The sequence below is a fragment of the Pagrus major genome, chromosome 8, assembly GCF_040436345.1.
Source record: "Pagrus major chromosome 8, Pma_NU_1.0".
Classification (NCBI taxonomy): domain Eukaryota; kingdom Metazoa; phylum Chordata; class Actinopteri; order Spariformes; family Sparidae; genus Pagrus; species Pagrus major.
This window is the reverse complement of record NC_133222.1, coordinates 20,626,614-20,646,922: the sequence shown is the minus strand read 5'-3', so window position 1 is coordinate 20,646,922 and position 20,309 is coordinate 20,626,614. Positions and strand designations below refer to the sequence as shown.

The following is a 20,309-nucleotide window of genomic DNA, read 5'->3' as shown; positions in this document are numbered from 1 at the left end:
CTGTAGAGATTTTTTTTAGGTAAAAGTGCTATTTAGCTATGTAGGATTCCTAATTATTAATTATTTTTAAGTCATAGTCCCATTTTTTGGTTACATGCTGCCATTACGACATACCGCCATTCTGACATTGTACTATTCAGACATGGCACCATTCTGACATACCACTATTCCGACATGCGAACGTCCCGCCATTCCGACAAAGTTTCGTCCCGGCATTCCGACAAGGCTAAGCCTAACCCGCAACCCGCAACCCGTAACCCTAACCCTTTTAAAAGATTTGTCGGAATGGCAACACATTTAAAAAAGAAATAAATACCACGATTCCGACCTTAGGAGGCAAAAAATGTCGGAATGATGGGACCTTTAATTAAAGGTTTAAGTGTTGCCATTCCGACAATTAGGGCCTAATGGCGGAATGGCGGTTGCCTCCCCCATTTTTTATTCAATCAATACAATACAATTTAAGTTATTATATGAGTAGGCCTATTGTTACTTGTCCAGACCTGACCTTGGCAGAACCACATCTGGACTAGAAAGACCTAATTTGGGGTTTCTACAGTTTTTTCTGACTTGATACTTAAATGGACCTGGCCTTGAAATAGGCTGGCCTTCCACATTAAGATTCAGGACTTGACTTTATTTTTGGATATAAACATTTACTTGTTTCCTTTTATAGACTTACTTGTGTTTTTAAGTAATTACACATAGAAACACATAACTCAAAACCGTAGTTTGTCAAATAGTCAGGACCAGTGTTTGGTGTAACTTATTACAAGAGTACATGCGTTACAGTAATATATTTCTTTTAGCCGTAACAGAGTAATAAAATGCGTTACTAATAATATTTCAGTAATATGTAATATTAACAGTTATGTCATGTAACGCGTTACATCCGTGTTTCCCGCCTGTAGTCGCCCTGCCTACTTTGATTAGTTTAGTTCGTTTGCATAGAACAAATTAGCATCTTGACTCACCGCAGCGAGACCGATTAAAATGGGGTATCTGAAACAAATTGAGGTAGAAAACTTCAAGTCATGGCGAGGGAAGCAGGTTATCGGTCCTTTCATGCGATTTAATTGCATAATTGGCACAAATGGCTCTGGTAAGTTAACTTTTTCTGGATACTTTCCAAGCTCTCTAGCGAGCTAGCTAACGTTAGCTGCCAATGCTAGCTTAAGTTGTCATTTAGTTGAATCAATATTAGGCTAGCTAGCATTTAAAGTTTTGCTAGGTCGATTTTGTTTTGCATATCCCTCTTTCTAAGAAGACGAACTATATATAAATCATATTATAGCAATAGAGCATCATTGTTTTGTTTAAAAAAAATCATGTATCAGGGAATGTGTTCATAATTAATGTCTGCTAACTTTAATATAGATGGCCTTGAATTTAGCTAGGTTAGCTTTAACAACAGCTTACTTTAACGCTAAATGCGAAGACTACAATTCGTTGCTGTGCCACACTAAATCACACCAGGCAAGTCCAATGTAATGGACGCCCTGAGCTTTGCCATGGGGGAGCGGACTGCCTCGCTCCGGGTGGGGCACCTCAGGGACCTGGTTCACGGAGCCCACATCGGCCGGCCGGTGTCCGACACCGCTAGAGTCAGCATGCGCTATTGCGACGATGACGAACAGGAGACCGTCTTCTGCCGGAGCGTCTCAGGTCAGTCTAATGGGGTTCACATATTTTTTATAGGTTTATAGTCATGACATGTTTAAGGGCAAGCTAAGGGAGGTAAAGTTGTCTGGAGAAATCTCCCTGTAACGTTACCCTGTTGTAACTCCACATTAGGCCTCCCCGTGGTGGTTGTTATGGCTGACTGGTGACATTAATAACCTTAATCATGATAATATATTCATAATAACTGCATGACACAGGTGGTGGGTTGTAGTAGGCGAATAAGTTGTCTGACCTTTGCAGAGAAAGAAAAACACATTTTCCCAGGTGCCCCTAGTACTTATTAATAGAAACAAGCCCACCAGTTTTTTTCTTAAAGTTTTGAGCTATTAGCTGCTGTCTTTCATCGTGTTTTTTAGGTGACTCCTCTGTGTATCACGTCAATGGTTCACATGTCACTTTGGCCAAATATTTGGAGCAGCTGGAGAAGATTGGCATTGTGACCAAAGCCAGAAACTGTCTGGTTTTTCAGGTAAAGACTGTCATAAAAGTAGACAGACATGAAATCATGCTGTAAACACTAAAACATTCAAATACATTGTAGAGAGATTTCAGGACAGGATGCAGGACAGCAAAACACATGAAGTTGCTGTGGGGTCCTATCAATCATGTGCGATCCCAAACACATTCAATTTCTACTTTGCATAACTTTTCTGTTACATAGTTATGTAGGGTCTGACTTTAAAAATTGTCCTGCAGTGCACCGTAGAGCCATTACAATGGCTGGTAGTATTAATGCCTTACGAACAGATCTGTTACTTATTGTTCTCCTCACCAGGGGGCAGTGGAGTCCATAGCTTTGAAGGCTCCAAAGGAGAGGACAAAGATGTTTGAGATCATCTGTCAGTCGAAAGAGTATGCTGAAGTGTATGATAAGAAGAAGGAGGCCCTGCTGACGGCCAAAGAGGACACTCAGTTTCACTTCAACAAGAAGAAATCTGCTACTGCTGAGAAGAAACAGGTGTCCCAGGAAAAAGAAGAGGTAAAGTCACACAAATATAGGAAGGTAATCCCAATCCCCAAAGTCACCACACAGTGGTAGTTATTTAACCTGCCAGAAACATTCATAATCATCCAGACAGACAAATAAAGTACCTGGCTGACAATCATTCCTTCACAAACATCAGAACTTCTCAAGGAATTACTTCTTTCCAGTTTTACAAGAGGTACGTGAATGAAGGCTTAAGGCAAAAGTGTTGACGGCTCTTCTTGACACTCCAGGTCTTGAATTTAATTAAAAGTAATTAATTAATTAATTAAAGTAATTAATTAAAAGTAATTAAATGGTCTTCTTGAGATCTTAATTGCCACCGGTATTTATTTAATTTGTTTTATCTATCCAAACCTACCACTGAACCTAATACTGTCTGTTTACTTTATACTTACCCTTACCTGTTGGCAACATGTAGATTAACCTAGCTCACTCTAATAACCATATGCCTACAAAAAAAAAACCTCCTCTGAAGGGGACCACACATATACAACAAAGATTTTGGTAGATGCATACTGACACGTAAACTACTAAATATAGCTGTAATGTTCATATGTAGTGTATATTTAACACTGTTAAATGTTGCAATGTTCATATAGCCTCATATGGTAAATGGTCTTGCATTTCTGTAGTGCTTTTCCAGTCTACTGACAGCTTACAATACTTGCCACATTCACCCATTCACACATTCACACATTGAATGCAGGCCAACTGCTCATCAGGAGCAATTTGGGGTTCAGTATCTTGCTCAAGGACATTTTGACATGTAGCTGAGGGGAGCCGGGATTCGAACCAGTGACCTTCCGATTACTAGAGGACCCGCTCTACCTCCTGAGCTACAGCTGCCCCATATGGCTCAGGCCACAAAATCATAGTTTATCCAGAGCTTTGACTGTTACACTTTATACTGCCCCTATTCTGGCTTGCAGCCCATTTTGTCTCTGTTTATGTAGGTATAGGAGAGACATGCAAAATTAAGTTTATGAATTTCCTGAATGAGTGATGTATGAATGCAAACAGTAATGGCATCATGGACTCGTATGCATCAACTAGACCGTAGTTTAATTGCCTTACTTTCTCTTGAACTTTCTTGTCCACCGTTGACTGGTCCTCACACCTCCCACTTTACCAGGCCCAGAAGTACCAGGCGCTTGTGGACGACCTTGACCAAAACCGCCTGCAGCTGAGCCTGGCTGAGCTCTACCATAATGAGAAGGGCATCAACGCCCTCAACGACACCCTGAGGGAGAAACAGCAGGCTGCAGCTGCCATGAACAATAAACTGGTGAAGGCGGAGCAGACGGTTAAAACCCACAAAAAGGAACATGGACGCCTCACCAGAGAGCAGCAGCATGTAGAGAAGGAGATCCGGTGTGTGTTTAGTTTTTAGGGGCAGTGAATTTGCTTTTCACCTCTGGGAATAAACTATGAGCATAATTTGAAAATTATAACTGTGAAAAAATATATTGAACAAGTATTAACCAGTATATTAAAAAAAACACTCAAGTATAGCTAATGGAGCAGTAAATAAGTATTTAATTTGTCCCTCGCCAGCTATTTAGTTTCTCCCTGTAGGGATATTTAAATTTCAAGCCAGATGATAGGATCTATGTAGCTGTAATGGAATTGGCATACAACATAAACTTTAACTAGAATTAATCTCCTCTCACTATGTCACTCAGCACCCAGGAGCAAATCCATTCCCAGTGCAGGTCCCAGTACATCAAGGCCAAGGTAAACACCTCCCATCACATGAAGAAGGCTCAAGAGCTCCGTGATGCCCTGAAGAAGAGTCAGAGGCTGATGGTGATTAAAGAGCAGGAGCTGGCGGAGAATCGGCAAGAAATCACTGAGCTAGAGAGAACATGGAGGAACTATGAGAAGCAGGTACAGGAGAAGGGAGCCTCCAGGGAGAGACACGTCGAGCTCGATGAGGATCAGGTGAGAGTGTGTTAAACCAAAAGTCAGTTAACATGATTTAAATTACAGCTGCTGGGAGGCTAAAGGCTAGGCTATATGTTTTTATTCAGTGCAACACATATTCCAAACATAATAACAAACTCAGCTGACTGTATGTACAATGCTCAACACATAAACATTGTCCACAGTTAAATATGTAATGATTAATCGATTAGTTGTCAACTATTAAAGTCAATGACTTCTGATTCCAGGTACTCAAATGTGAATATCTTCTGGTTTCTTTACTCCTCTATGACAGTAAAGTCAATATCTTTGAGTTGTGGATAAAACAAGACATTTGAGGACATAATCTTGGGTTTCGGGAAAAACTAATTGACATTTAAAAAAAAAAAATGTTTTAACTTGTTTTAGTCCAAACGACTTATCAATTAACTGAGAAAATAATTGATTAATAATTATTAATTATGTTTGTGGTATTTTTCTTGTCAAAAAGCAGGAGTCAGTCTTTCATCTGTACGCAAAACATTAAAACTGTGAGTAAAATGGCTGTGTTAGATCTGCCACAAGCACATTTAATGGAAAGGCGAGGCAACTGTTTGGAAAGCTCTTTGGCAGAGTTGCAATGATACATCACTTAATTTTGGCCATAATTTCAGATTATCCAGTCCTAATTTATTTTGGAGGTTTGGAGGTAACTCAAACTACATAAACTCGTAAATATCCAATTAATATATTGCATTTAATTCAAGTTTGCAAGTTAATATACATTAAGATTCACTCTCATAGCGACCAAAAAGGGACATCATCATAACACCCTCTGTGTATTTTTGCTTGTGTTTCTGCTACAGCTAGAGCGATATAAAGAGCTGAAGGAGCTGGCTCGAAAGCAGGGGGCTGTCTTCAGCCAGCAGGCAGAGAAGCTGCACTGGGAGGTGAAAGCAGACTATGAGAAGATGGCTTTTGACCAGCGCAAAAAAAAGGAAGTGGAGGTACGGTCAGTGACACACTACTGAATTTGTAGTTGGTAATTCCTTAATCATGCAATAACTGATTTCTTTTGCCACTTGGGGGCAGTAGAAACAAGTTGTGGCCACAACATTGGCATATCATCACCTTTGAGGATGATATAATGAACTTGTAAGCAAACAGCTTTCAGGAGTTACAGAGCAACATTAGGACTAATTTGGAGTCATGTCCCTGGTCATCTGATGAATTTAAGTCCAGTATTTACTCTCCTTAATCTTTGTTTTTGATCACAACCAACTCTGGCTCAAAGATCTGGCTCTTCACTGTGCTCACCAGCTAGACACTCACTGTGTCCGTTTGCCTTTTTGTGCTTATCCGGTGGTGTACAGAGGTTTCTTGCCAAAGCCGAAAAAAGCGCTATGAGAGTGAAAAAAGTTAACCAAAACAGCCGGAGATCTAAACAACAAGATAAAAGTTGTCATTAGATACATTGTTATTATAAGAATATAACATATTATTACACAAGGTTGCTGCTCTTGGAACATTATCTTTTGTAGGCTGCCATCAGGAACAACCAGACTCAGCTGGAAGATTTGACAAGCAGGGCAGAGAAGCTGGAGCAGTACACAAAGACCTGCAGGTATGCCATGGGCACACCGTACTCCACAGGGCTGTATAATGTAATGCCAGCCAGAAGAAATAGCTGTTCCCAGCTGTCAGGGAGGTAGGGGTGTCACGATTCTCCAAATCCTCGATTCGATTCAATTTTCGATTCTAAGGTCATGGTTCGATTCGACTTTTGATTTTTACATTTTTTTTTTAAAGCACAGGTTGCTATGCCATTTTTAGACTAGACTTTTATGCAATATAATATCTGACCTTTGTTCGCAATGTACCACACTACATTGTCAAATTTAAAACATTTATTAACAACATAATGACAACAACATAATAACTTATATCTTCAGTCAATTGGAAACAACAAAATAACCCGCCATCTAGTTTCTCTTTTGTAACTGCAGTCTTCTTCACAGAAGATGACATTGAAGTTCACAACAAAACAAACAAAAAAATAAAACAGCCATGTCCATACTCTTTTCTGAACAATTAAGTGTCTTAACAAACTATTTCCGAACAGTTGGACATATACAAGGTGCGTGAGGTGTGAGTGGGCGAGCGAGAGTGAGGGACTGGCGTACGCGCGGACAGTGAATGAATGGGAGAGGAAGGAGAAGGAAAGGAGTAGCAGTAGTAGCGACAGTAGTAAAGTGTACAATATAGGCTGCAGTTTGGCTGTGAATAAAGGCGACGGCTCCTCAAGATACAGCAAAGCTCCCTGGTATTATTTCCCGACCAGCTTAACACGTGAAAGGGGGTTCACCCCGAAGGTAAACATGAACTCCGGCCCTGGAGGAAATCATCTCCCCTGTGCTTCCCGACCACGGTCCGGGAGCTGAACAGGAATGGTGTAACACCATGCTATCGTTTGACTGGCTGTAGCTAATAGCTACTGGCTTAGCTAGTAGCTAAGTTAGAGGAGGTTGACTTGCAGTACTTCAACACATGTGTGTTTTTTCCCCTTGGCAAGCCGACCGGATGTGACATGGGAGCGTGGCAGCATGATGATTCCATTTTTTAATTCGAAGTTCGAGATTGTGAATTCATTTTGATCGATTTCGATTTAAAATCGAAATCGTGACACCCTTACAGGGAGGTGTTGATTTAACTGTTATTTATCAGTGACAAATTATATATTTATAAATCAGGATGTAACATCACATAAGGAACCTTAGCATACTTTATAGAGTTACTGTACATTCCAGCTCGAGCCTTGAAGAGTACCGTCAGCAGGAGGAGAGTCTGAGTACAGAGCTAGAGCGGGGCCGCCAGCGCACCGAGGAGGTGAACCAGGAGCTGGGCCAGGTGCTGGAGGAGCTGGGAAACGCCTGTCTAGACAGCCAGGAAAGCAGATGCCAGCTGCAGCGCAAAGAGCTGCTAGAGAAGCTCCGCAGACTCTACCCTGAAAGTGTGGTGAGAGACAATGAGAAGGGATCACTGTTAGAATGCAGTGAGAGGCAGAAGAAATGTTCAGGATTTATTTTCTTTGCAAAACAAAAAACATGTCAGCCAACAAAGCTATCTAACTAGTCTCACATGGTGACTGTCAATCTATGGCACTGAAAATAATAAATAAATCTCAGGTAAAGGCACTCAAGGGCAAACTCAAGACTCAGCTACCAGGAATCAGATTACTATTACTTTTAATAGTTTTACTTACTAGTACAAATGGAAGTTTTTGTAAAAGTAATCTAATCTCAATACATTTGGTTTACCTTTGGATTACTTCAAAGTCAAACATTAAAAATATTGCACTTTAAACCATGTTTTACATCTCAAAATGTATTTTAAAAAGGTTGACAATGTTAAAATTGCCATATTTTAACGAAGTAATCAACAATATAATTATGTAAGCCTTGACAATGTAACTGTAATCTGCACATTTTATCAAATGTAATCTGGGCTGGTTATAGTTACTTAATTAATGCAATCCCGATCACATATAATCTGCAACTACCCAACTCTGATAGGGGAAGTCAGTGATCAGACAAGGTAAATAAGTGAGGAGGTACCTGCTTCCAGCAGCAGGATCAGCACCCTGGAGAGCGCCATGGTGCACAGTCCTGAGAGTAATATCATTCAACTTTTTGAGAGCAAACACCCTTCATGCGAAATTTAGTTTTCTTGAAGATGATAATAAACCTCCACATATAATCTCTACAAATCAAAAGCCATTTTTTACTTCAAGCATCATTAAAATATATTGTAGCTATATCCACTTTAGTACTTGGTCATTCATCATTTAGAGCTCGTCTGGCTGCATCTTGAGAGAGAAATGTATTTTGTTTTTTTTGAAAGGTAAAAACTTCTCACTTGAAAGCTTTTGGGAAGCTTTTCACTTGATCTGTGGGAATTATTAGTTTTCTTTATTTTTCTTCTCAAATATTTATTTTTTCCTGTCCCAGTATGGTCGTCTGTCTGAATTATGCAGCCCCATCCATAAAAAGTACCAACTTGCTGTCACGAAGGTGTGCAGCCGCTACATCAATGCCATTGTAGTGGCCTCAGAGAAAGTGGCCCGCGACTGTATTGCTTTCATGAAGGAGGAGCGAGCTGTACGTGAGACCTTCCTGCCCATCGACTACTTGGAAGTGAGTTGCAACTAATATAAGCCAAGAACAGCAGATAAAGTTGTGTCATGGATAACCATGACTACTGTGTGCCTAGGTGAGTCCTCTGAGTGAGCGACTGAGGGAGGTGCCTGGTGCCAAGATGGTGGTCGATGTTGTACAGATCAACGCTTCCACAGGTGCCAACCAGCTGAAGAAGGTTGTGCAGTTTGTCTGTGGCAATGCCTTAGTGTGTGAAACCATCACAGAAGCAAGGAGCTTGGCCTTTGATAGGCAGAATCGCCATAAGGTAAACTTTTTGCAATTTTGCAATTAGGGTCAGTTAAATCCACAAAAGCATAAGATATTTTTTGGTTCACTCAAGCTGCATATCAGTTAAGTGTCTGTTTATGACAAAGTTGATTAGTACTGTTAGTGTGGCTCCATCTGTTTCTTTAAAAATGTCCCCTTAAGGTATTGAATCCAAATATAGTAGATGCTTCAATAAAACTCAGTAGTCAATGTTCATCGTTTCAACCATTTACTAAAACTTCTGCCCGCGCTCACTCAAATCAATTTGCATGTTTGGGCTTAAAAATCCAAGTAAGAATGTTACCTAAAAAAGTCGATGCTAAACATTTTGTGGACCTAACAGGCCCATTTAGTACTGCCACCTTCAGCCCTGAACTTGCTAACTGACATGTAATTGGATGTCTTTTCTGTAGACAGTATCTCTGGATGGGACGATGTTTGCAAAATCCGGTGAGATCTCTGGAGGCTCCAGTGGACTGCGGACCAAAGCTCAATGCTGGGACCAGAAGACCATGATGAAGCTGAAGGAACGCAAGGACCAGCTGACAGCAGAGCTGCGAGTGAGTCAACACAGAAAACGTCAAATATTTTGGAAGATCATAGAATGTGAAGTTAATGGTCTCAACCAAAGTCTTGGGTTGCCCTTATCATCTACATACTGTATATGTATTACTGAATCATTCTGAAATTATTATTTAAGATTGAATAATTTATTCTAAATTTACTTGAACTCTATGTTGTGGTCCGGTGACAGGATTTGATGAGGCTGAAGCGGAAGGAGTCAGACCTGAAGCAGATCATTGCTCAGGCTCAGGGTGCAAAGACCCGCCTCAAATACTCCAAAACTGAGCTGGAAAACCTTCGGAAGAAAAACATCCTTAAATGCCAAGCGGTAGGGTCACAGAACTTTGACTTTCTCAAATGTAATATTAGAATTGAGGCTGTGTTCTTTGACACTGTTATTTGAATCCATGAATATTACACATACAGAGATATACTGTGTCATTGTCACAATGCCATGGGCCATGTCCTGCTAATTATTCTTAGGACATTTCTCGTATGGAGAGTGAATCAGCAAACCTCGAGTCTCAGATCCAGATGCAACAGGAGAGTGTGGAGGCAAAGGATGCAGAGATGAGGAAGATAAGAGAACAGATCCACCAGGTACTGCTGTCTGTGCTCCGTCCTCAACCAGTTTCAGCACGTGGCTTTGACTACAATGTTGACCCTCATGCTGATGACATTCCAGTGAATTCATATTTTCAGCCTTTGCCGACCTCTTATTACTGTTGCAGTTAATTGCCTTAATATTGCACGTCTTTAATCACTTCATGTACAGGGGTTTTGGGCCAGAACCCTTGGCATACAACAGAGTGGCCAGCTAGTTAAAAAAAACCAAACTATGCATGCTAAATAATATATTAGACTGTCACCTGATAAAGCCACTAGTGGACAGACTTAATTGCAAAATCAGCCACTGTCTATTGGCTGGTTACATGTTCTTAACAATGTACGTATATGCTCTGTATATTTAGATGGAGGACTTGGTGTTTTCTGACTTCTGTGCTGAGATTGGTGTGGACAGCATCAGAGAGTATGAGCAGGAGCATCTGAAACAGCAAACAGAGCTCGACAAGAAGCGGTACAGCAATCACACACCAACATCTTCAGTCACATGTGCTAAAATTTTACAGCCAAATCTGTAATGAATATATTACAATTAAGTAATAAACATGAGTGATTTTAGACCACCTAGAAACATGAGAAATTATTTTAAGTGGCTTTGTGGATACAATCAGAGGGTTGCTAAAGTATTAGGTTAACAATTTTTAGGCCAAACATGAATTCTATTTTGTTAGTGTTTAAAAAATTGGCAAATATTACATTTACTGCTAATCTTGAAAGACTTGTATTGTTTGTTCATGTAACGTTTATGTCGTGTGTTATTATTATATGATTTTTGTTTGTACTACAATGATGGTATTTGTTTACAAGTTCTCAGTGACACGTTGGTCCTTTCAGACTGGAGTTTGAGAGTCGGTGCACTCAACTGTATGCACAGCTGGAGTACGAACAAAACCAACTGGAGCAGCAGAAGAAGAAGCTCCATAAAATGGAGGAAACCATCGACAAGGAGGAGAGGACCGTGGCTGAGCACAGGAGGGTAGTCATCTCAAAAATGAACTCTCTTATGCTGATACAGTCTACTACCATCAAACTGCCTCCTGTAATGTGGCTGACATGTGTCCAGAATCACAGGTTCAGTTACTAAGGAACAGGGCAAATGTTTTTGACCCACCTTCCCCTGGAATACTAATTTCTTCCAAATGAGATTTCAGAATAAGTCTGCATTTAGAGCCATTTCTGGACACACTGCGGCTTATGTAAAATAAAACCTTTCAGTGATTGCAGCCTATTTTTGGCCTGATCTTTATATTCACCCTCAGGATGAGGAGAAGCTGCTGGTGGCTGTGGAGGAGGGTCAGAACAAACTGCTGGAGCTGCAGAACCAGCTGCTGTCTAAGAAGAGCCAGGTGGTCACTGCCAAAGCTGAGCTGGACCAGAAAACCCAGACTGTCCAAGAGATAAACAAGTAACTTTACTACTAATACTCCATTGCAATTGGCACTGCTACTCTGCTTTTGTACTGTTAATACTGCCAATACCTCTACTAGTTTCTGATTAAGTTTCTCCTGTAAAAACTGAGCGTGTGTCCTACTGCCTATGATTTTTTGTAAACTTTTAAAGATATACCTGTGATCTAGATATAAACAAAATGGTAACGTCAGCACCATAAATACAAACATTAAATCTCACTGCTAAATAGATTCAAAGGTCTCTTACCAGATAAAAACTAAAACTAAGGTTGTTTTCTGCTTTATGGTTGTTTTTATCTGTAGTATTAATAAAATCATTAGTTAAACAGAAACTGTTTTCAATGATGATCTGTATTGACATTTTGAGGACCTTGAAGTCACTGCAATATGAGGAAAGTCCAACTTTAAACAGGCACTTTTTTCGCTCTGTCTTTCTTTCAGACAGTTGGTGAAGCTTCAGCGGGAGGTGATGAGTGCAGAGACGGCCTTGGAGCAGAAACGTTTGGCCAGACACAACTTACTGCTGGACTGTAAGATCCAGAGTCTGCCCATCGTTCTTCTGTCAGGGAGCCTGAATGAAATCAGTGAGGTGCAGGTAGGACATAAAGAAGTGTAGAAGTCTCTTTTGATAATAGATTGTTCTTTGTCCCTTCTGAATTGCCATTTCAACACCAGTCCTGCACAATTTTGGAAAGTACTGGATATTAATTTTAGCTTAAATTAGCATATTTAGAAATAAAAAAGCATGTAATAAAAGAAGCTGCAGACACCCTCACATTAGAGTAATGACAACTGAGAACCCCTCCTGAATTTTTGAGAAACTGAAGAAATTAAAGGACTTGAAGCACTTTTGGTGTCCGTCACTAATGACTGATGACTGATTCATGTCTGTGCAGTTGGACACAGAATCTGAAAGCACTTCAGCCACCATGGACATCTACGAGAGAGAGGCACGACTAGTCATCGACTACTCCAGCCTGGAGGCAGAGCTCAGGGTGAGACATTGAGCCTCATGATTGCCTTAATTTTCTCTTAGTGCTGTTTATTTATATACATGTTTATTTGTGAGAGTGCAGAGTCTGCAGGCAGAGCAAGAGGTGGAGGCCTACTTGGAGAAGCTGAAGGAGTCACTGTCTGCCATAGAGGGAGTGCTGCATCGCACCACTGCCCCCAACCTCAAAGCTCTGGAGAAGATGAGGAAGGTGAAAGACAAGTTACAGGGAGTGACACAAGGTATTTTTATCTCAGCTTTTAATTTCAAAATTAAACTCTTCATAGGTAAAATCGATCTGCTGTATATTTAATGTCTTAATAACAATATTTGTATACGTTTTCTGAACTGTCAGTGTTTAGAAATTCTTCAGCATTTCATTCCCACGTGGGACTTCTGCTGAATGTTTCAATACAATTGAGTTGTTCTATGATAACTGTGACTATGTGAACTGCTGATTCAACTTTGCTTCCTGTCCCTTCTGCAGCATTTGACGCCAGCACCAGAGCTGCCAGAAAATGCAGTCAGGAGTTTGAGCAAGTCAAATCCCAACGCTTCCACCTCTTCAACCAGTGCTTTGAACATGTGTCAGTCGTAATTGATCAGATCTATAAAAGAATATGCAGGAACAGCAGTGCCCAGGTGAAGCGACAAAACCTCAACCACAGACACACAAACACGATTGTTTCTTTATTTATTGTGTTTATCTGCATTTGAGTCATTTTTTTTCACTCATCCACAGAAAAATAATCTTAGCATAAGCATTACTGTACTGTACTGTAACTGTACAGACTTAAAGGTGCAATATGCAAGAATTGGCTGCCTGTCGAATTCATACTCAAAACAAATTGGACCGGTATGGGCCAGGGCTAGCTGGTTAGCATGCTAACTTCGGTAGGTATACAGTATATTTTAATTTAACTGACCCACTGTCGTTCCCTCATTAACAATGTAAACTATACATAATTATCTTTGGCACTGAGCATTGCAGAAGGTGCTTCAGACCAGAAAAAGTGTCTTAAATGACAAGCTCCAATAAATGAAATCAAAATAGACTATTATATGTGCTCCAGGCCATTCTGAGTGCAGAGAATCCAGATGAGCCGTACCTCGGTGGCATCAACTACAACTGCGTGGCACCGGGAAAACGCTTCATGTCCATGGACAATCTGTCAGGTGGAGAAAAGGCCATCGCTGCCCTGGCTCTGGTGTTTGCCATCCACAGGTAACACTGGACTCAAACCCTGAAACAGACTATACTACATTAGATTACAATACATCGGAGTGTAGAAGTAGAGGTTAGTGACATTAAGATAATAAAAATGACAAGTAATGAATGTAATAGCACCAGATAGTGAGTAGGCTAAAGATAATAATGCATCTTTAATGACAGATTGAAAAACAACCATCTGATTTCTCAAAAATCTGTGTTTGGTAAACATTAGTAAAGCTGGACAGCTGGATCATTACCACCCACAGCTATGAAAAAATAAAAAAGGATTTGCAGTTATAGCACAGCTGTTGTCACACCATGAAATATCTTTCAGAAACTATCATTTCTTTTTGGAGGGAAAAACAGGTAGCTGGAGGTACGATCAGTTTTTAAACTGATGAATAGACTAATAAAGTATCTGCTATGTAGTTTGGAGAGCCTGTTGACCTTCTTGTCTTTTGAATCATCAATTTACACGAAGAACTCTTTTCTGAAGAGACACTCGACTCTCATCCATCGTTGCTGCTTCTTTCTTATTTTCTTTTGTCCTAACACCGAACTATAAAATCAAAGCCTCTTTACCTCTATTGATTCCTACTTCATTCCTCCTGAAGCACTTGTCCCATTTTGGCTACCATTATCCTTTGCATCAGTTTTAATGGTTGAGGCTCTGACATGAAGTTTCTGGGCGTTTTGGCACACTGGTGTTTGTGTCATTTCTCTCAGCTTTCGCCCTGCTCCCTTCTTCATCTTGGATGAGGTGGATGCAGCCCTGGACAACACTAACATCGGCAAGGTACGATTAATGGCTTACAGTTGACCTCTACAGTACTGCTGAGACAATTCATTTGAATTTATTAAGCAAAAATGCCAATATGATTTGATTCCATGCTCTCCAATGTGCTGCTTTGTCTGTTGTATATCATTGAAAACTGATTTGCAACTAAATCACCAAGATTTCTTCCCCAAATAACATTCTTTGGAATTCCAGTTACATAGTTTGTGATCGATATACCATCTATAAGATTACGTCCTATCCATCCTATTTTTATGGATTATATTTGTGCGTACCTAGTGTGTGTGTTTCATTTGTATCCAGGTGACCAGTTTCCTCAGGGAGGAGTCCAGGGAGAACATGCAGATCATTGTCATCTCCCTGAAGGAGGAGTTTTTCTCCAAGTCTGACGCTTTGCTTGGAGTCTACTCAGATGTAACAAACTGTTATATTGTGTTGCAAGTTGACGAATATCTCTTAATTTTTGTACGTCATGACGACGAGTCACTGCTGTATTCTCTCCTTTACAGTTTGATGAATGCATGTTCAGTCGCATTCTGACCCTGGACCTGCAGCCCTACCCTCTGGTTGACGAGGACAAAGAGAAAAAGGCGGAGAGGGATAAGACAGGACACGTGTAGCTTGGAAGCACCTGCCTGAAGCCCTTACATGTGTCGTTCTCACATTTGTGTTCATTGGCCATGTCTTTGTTCCAGTGTGTTCATCTGTTGACTAAGTGTGCAGGCAAAGTAGTTACCTCACACACCAAATTAAGGTTTTCTATGTTCGGTTTTAGGCTGTTTTACTAAAAAGATTTTAGTTATTCTTGGGGATTTAGCATTTGACTGCATTTATGTCACCTTACTGTGAAAATTCTTGCAAATTTGTTCATGAGAAAGACCCACAAAGACGTTCTTAAATACAGCTGTGCTACTTCTAAATGTAAATCTCTGGATGTTTCTGAAATGTTGTGGTAGTTGTTTATCTCCTGAGGATGTTCCATGTTCTTAAAGGTGTGTTTATATTTGTTAATTATATTGCTTTGTACTCAAGTTATGCTTTTCAGCGTGACTTCTGTCCTGAACATTAAAGTTTAAGTTAAAGATTTTCCCATTGAAGTGTTTGTGACCGAGTCTAAAGGTGATCAAACAAGCCTTATTACATTCTTTGCAAGTGTATGTAAACGTTTCACCACGACTGTATAAATACAAATACATGTTTGACCTCGGGAGCAGTGGGGGGCGGTAATGTTCTCGTGTGGACAACCCCGTGATCAATATTTACGGAAGTGTTTCCTCATTGAACTCGCGTCTCGGTAGTGACTCATTTCTGCAGTGTCCTATGTTGATGTTAAACTACATGATCTTTTCTAGCTCTTAGCGCTAGCACTTGTGTCAAGATAGCACTCGGAACCTAACGCTAGCTGACTGATAGCCTGTTAGCTAGTAGACGTCAAAAAGGCAACGGGTGATGCGTGGCTAACTGAGCTAACTTTTAGTCAGTGAAATTGCGAAGCTAACAGCGTTAGCACTCACTTTCAGTTCCCTTCGTATGGACATGGTTGTCTGGTTGTCACGTTGAGTGTGTCTGGAAGTCATATGAAGTGTCTGGGGGATTGTATCCGATAACTTTATTTAAAGTCTATGGCTGCAGTTTCTGGAAGCGTTGACAAAAGCTAACCGCTAGCCAGCTAGCTAGCTAGCTAGCTAGCTAACCGAGCGTTAGCACCATGGGAGCAGAACAGAGCGGAGAAGCGGAGCACAAACAGTCCGATTACAGCTCATCGGGTGAGTGAGACTGCCTGCAGTGTTCATTTCTGATTGTATCATTTCATATAGTAACTCAGTGTCATGTTAGCAGTTTGTGTTACAGAGGTTATCAGTAGTATAAGTGCCATTATTTTCCAAATCAAGTGGTGGAAGTACTCACTTCCTCCCTGAAGGAGGAGTAGCAATACCACAAGTAAAAATCAACAGTACAAGCTCTGCACTGAAATTGAAAGTATAGAGGTATTTACAGTAAAATATATTTAGGTTTGGGGGCATTGTTATTATTGATGCATAAAGATCAACAACATTTTAAAGTTGTAGCTGGGTTTAAGTGGAGGCTATTTGAACTACTTCATATAGTGTTGGGTCGAGCAGTCTGCAGAGATGCATCATTTTTTGAGACTATCATTCTTTTTATGAAATGTCTTGATCTGTATCTGTAGTTTCCTCATTCCCTCTGAAATGAAGTGAAATTGATTTTATATAATGTTTAAAGTACAATGAGAATTATTCATATTTTTATGTTAGCACAGCACGAGTAAATGTATTGGTAATGTACTGCCCAAGTGGCTTGTATTTAGTCAGAGATGTTTATAAGAGTGTTTTAAAGTTTGCACGTCCTATGATTGGATGCTTACATAGTGTCAACTAAGTACTATCTGATGAGTCTAATAGCACTGTTGTCATTGCAGTGGTGCCTTCTCCAGCCAAGCAGAAGGCAAAGATGGACGATATTGTGGTTGTGGCCCAGGGGACCCAGTCGTTGCGAAATATCCACAACGACCCAGATGTCATAAAGCTTCAAGAAATACCCACCTTTCAGCCACTTTTGAAAGGTAACTCTTAAGTCTCCCCAATGCTGATGTGGTTTCAAGTCTTTAAGGGACCGTTCATAAAGACAAATATCAGGTACATCCAGCTAATTGTACATGTATCAAGTATAAAACCAGCATCACTGATTTGGGACACCGGAAGGAATAGGTGCCATTTCAGTTTTAGACAAACTGAGTGTAGGGCGCACACACCTTTATAAAATCTTCCACAGATGTTAGATTAAAAAAAACAAAACAACTGAAAGCAGAAGTCAGAGAAAATATCTGCACACTGCGATCTCTGCAGTAAGTGTTGACGTATGACAGATAATCTTCTGAGATTTCAATGTTGCTCTGTAAATAAGATTTAATGTTTAAGTGCTGACATTTTGTCAGACTAACACCATGTAAGTTTTCAAATGAAGATATTGAGTTTCATCTCATTTTCAACCATTCCCCACCAGTCCATTTTCAAGTTCTGTGCAGTGAAGCTGATGTCACTGCAGCCCATTAGCACTGTGTCTGAAGGTGTATAATGAGCCAAGTTTCCTGTGTAGGCGCACTCCTGAAATAGCAGGATGTTAGATCCTGTGCAAGGCTAATTACAATAATTATCAAGTGCTACGTCGTTGTCAAGTGTTACTCCGCTCCAACATGTCCATGTAAGTCATTTGAGCTTCACTCTCCACAGGAGTGCTGAGTGGCCAGACGTCACCCAGCACTGTGTGTCTGGAAAGGCTGGATGCTGCCCAGGTCCTGCAGCTCTGCATCCGATACCAGGACCACCTACACCAGTGTGCCGAGGCTGTGGCCTTCGACCAGAACGCGCTGGTCAAGAGGATCAAAGAGGTGAGAAGACCATAGTGCAACATGAGACATTTAACACACAGGGTGTTGTTATTTTTCACTCGAGCAACCATATAAAACGTATTGTTCAACGACTGGCATGAGCACCTTTTTGTTTCAACAGCTAGCAGTTAACGATTTTAGATTGTTTTTGCTGAAATAATTAGTCGGTTGACAAAAAATCCATCAACAATTATTTTTACAACCATAAAACTAAATTTCTTTGGGGCTTTTGTTTGTTTGGACAAAACAAGTCATTTGAAGTCTTAGCATCGGCACTGCACATTGTGATCGGCACTTTTGAGATTCTACATATGAAATTAAAATGATTGAATCATTGAAAATAATTAGGGATGCATGATACTGACAACCGACAATGACCTGCTTCTCCTTCCTTGATACACATAAGTTAACCGACATACATGTGAAAGTAACTTTGTTTCGGCTTATTTAATGAAGACAGTTGCATCTGGGAAAGGCTATGCCAAAACTTTACACATTGACAACAGACAGTTGGTAATGTCAGATATTTTTATGTTTCAGTCTTAGTGAAGCAGAATTTAATAAATCTTCTAAGCTGTTTTGCTTCTGTTTTACTTTGAGATGATTCAAAAGTCAAACACTTAATCTCTTTTCTTCTCTTGTGCCTGTTTCTTTCCAGATGGACTTGTCAGTAGAAACCTTGTTCAGCATAATGCAGGAGCGCCAGAAACGCTACGCTAAGTACGCCGAGCAGATCCAGAAGGTCAACGAGATGTCCATGATCCTGAGACGCATCCAGATGGGCATCGACCAGACGGTGCCGCTGATGGAGCGACTCAACAACATGCTGCCTGAGAGCGAGCGCCTGGAGCCCTTCAGCATGAGGCCTGATGGGGATTCTGCCACCAAGTAGCCTCCTTAAAGCCAACAGAGCTGCTTCTTATCCAAGTCCCACCCAGTCCTCTGTCCAGCAGAAAGAGCAGGTCTGTCCAGGTGTAGGGATGCTAAGTCTTTATAGGGGTATATAATGTCTTGGTTTTATACTAGAGGTAGAGCTAAGGTGTAAATGAGTGAGACTGCTCTAATCAGGTCTCCAGGTCATGATCTGTTCTTTTTATTCTTTTTATTTGACGCAGCAAGTTTGGCTGCACACTCGTGCTCTTAATCAGCAGCATCATACCTACTCAGCACACATGCATTCACACCCGAGTTTAACCGAAACCTTCTGCTGCTGGCCACTGAGCAGCTCGAGTGGAGCAGTTACCAACTTAAAAATTGCTGCGATCAAATGTACCCCAACTGTAGAGGGCCGAGAGATTAATACTTATCCCTTCCCTGCAGGGAATCAAACTGGCAATCTTCCAGTGACAGACCTTCCTTACTAATCCAAAGGCAGGGGAGGAACAAACTATTTTGACTGAGTCAGAATAAACTCCATATGTTCAAAAACTTGTCTGCAGATGTGTTGCAGGACTCAAATGGCTGCGAGCGATATAAAAAGTATCTCAAAATCCTTCCTGCTCCTCTGGAGGTTAGAGCTGCTCCAGAATTGGCAGCGGATTGATTTTGGATCTTGCGCTTCACATTACAAATATTTGTTGCTTGTGATTATGCCATATGCCTCGCTCACTGCTCGGAGATCCCTTCCACTGTTTGCTTGTTTGCAGATTGACAGCTTTTCATTTTCTAAACAATATCGGTGTGTCGTTTTTGGATACTATGAGGAAGAGACTGACGGGGAGGATCAAGATGGATTATTGCCTTTGGATTACACAAGGAGCTTGGATGTACTGTACTTTGGAAGTAAAAGGAGAAACTTATTCGTGGACAGAATATTCTCATGAACTTGTGAACTTCAGTTTTGTGATGAGAGAACTTTAATTTATTTGGATCTGTTTGCTTTAGCAGTTTTGTCAATCCTATTTGCATGCAAAAGAGCGATAAAAGTGGAAAAAAATAAATTAAACAGAGATACCAGAAGATGTATAGACGATGTTTGCATAGATGAAAGAAAAGGTTCTATCAAGTTGCCAACTGTGTCACTGCAGCATTAACTCAGCCTGTCACATTGATAGCCAAACATCACACATACCAAAGATTCGCACGTCCTCACAGCGAATAAAAAGTGGCACTTTAGAAACAGTTGGTCATATCTTGGGTCTCTGTAAGGGAAAGTGATCAAGTAACTTAATTGCTTCATCTGTTGAATATTTGCTTCTGTATCATATGCTCTTTAGGCTTAAAGGGTCAGTTCACCCAAATGCTTAAAAAAAACAGAAAAAATAACT

At 40.5% G+C, this 20,309-nt stretch overlaps 2 protein-coding genes across 2 annotated transcripts; both read left to right on the top strand.

Moving 5' to 3' along the window:
- Positions 1-993: 993 nt before the first annotated feature.
- smc1b (structural maintenance of chromosomes 1B) lies at positions 994-15,253 on the top strand. The gene is made up of 25 exons (XM_073471864.1): positions 994-1,102; positions 1,477-1,665; positions 2,040-2,152; positions 2,459-2,662; positions 3,804-4,042; positions 4,354-4,612; positions 5,440-5,580; positions 6,115-6,197; positions 7,381-7,588; positions 8,581-8,766; positions 8,843-9,034; positions 9,450-9,596; positions 9,791-9,928; positions 10,084-10,200; positions 10,572-10,678; positions 11,059-11,200; positions 11,484-11,629; positions 12,075-12,228; positions 12,530-12,628; positions 12,710-12,866; positions 13,112-13,266; positions 13,698-13,849; positions 14,564-14,633; positions 14,937-15,047; positions 15,143-15,253. The coding sequence occupies exons 1-25, from the start codon at positions 994-996 to the stop codon at positions 15,251-15,253; spliced, it is 3,729 nt and encodes a 1,242-aa protein (XP_073327965.1).
- Positions 15,254-15,913: 660 nt separating this feature from the next.
- Positions 15,914-20,001, top strand: borcs5 (BLOC-1 related complex subunit 5). Its single transcript, XM_073472760.1, has 4 exons — positions 15,914-16,399; positions 17,074-17,217; positions 17,885-18,042; positions 18,701-20,001. Exons 1-4 carry the CDS (start codon positions 16,342-16,344, stop codon positions 18,932-18,934), a joined length of 594 nt encoding a protein of 197 aa, XP_073328861.1. The 5' UTR covers positions 15,914-16,341; the 3' UTR covers positions 18,935-20,001.
- The last annotated feature ends 308 nt before the right edge of the window (positions 20,002-20,309 follow it).

Bases quoted from the DNA above. Each gene is read 5' to 3' on its own strand.
- smc1b (XM_073471864.1), top strand. From the start codon at position 994: ATGGGGTATCTGAAACAAATTGAGGTAGAAAACTTCAAGTCATGGCGA. The intron at 2,153-2,458 runs GTAAAGACTGTC...TCTCCTCACCAG, and splicing joins GAAACTGTCTGGTTTTTCAG to GGGGCAGTGGAGTCCATAGC. The intron at 4,613-5,439 runs GTGAGAGTGTGT...TTTCTGCTACAG, and splicing joins TCGAGCTCGATGAGGATCAG to CTAGAGCGATATAAAGAGCT.
- borcs5 (XM_073472760.1), top strand. From the start codon at position 16,342: ATGGGAGCAGAACAGAGCGGAGAAGCGGAGCACAAACAGTCCGATTAC. The intron at 17,218-17,884 runs GTAACTCTTAAG...CACTCTCCACAG, and splicing joins CTTTCAGCCACTTTTGAAAG to GAGTGCTGAGTGGCCAGACG. The intron at 18,043-18,700 runs GTGAGAAGACCA...GTTTCTTTCCAG, and splicing joins TGGTCAAGAGGATCAAAGAG to ATGGACTTGTCAGTAGAAAC.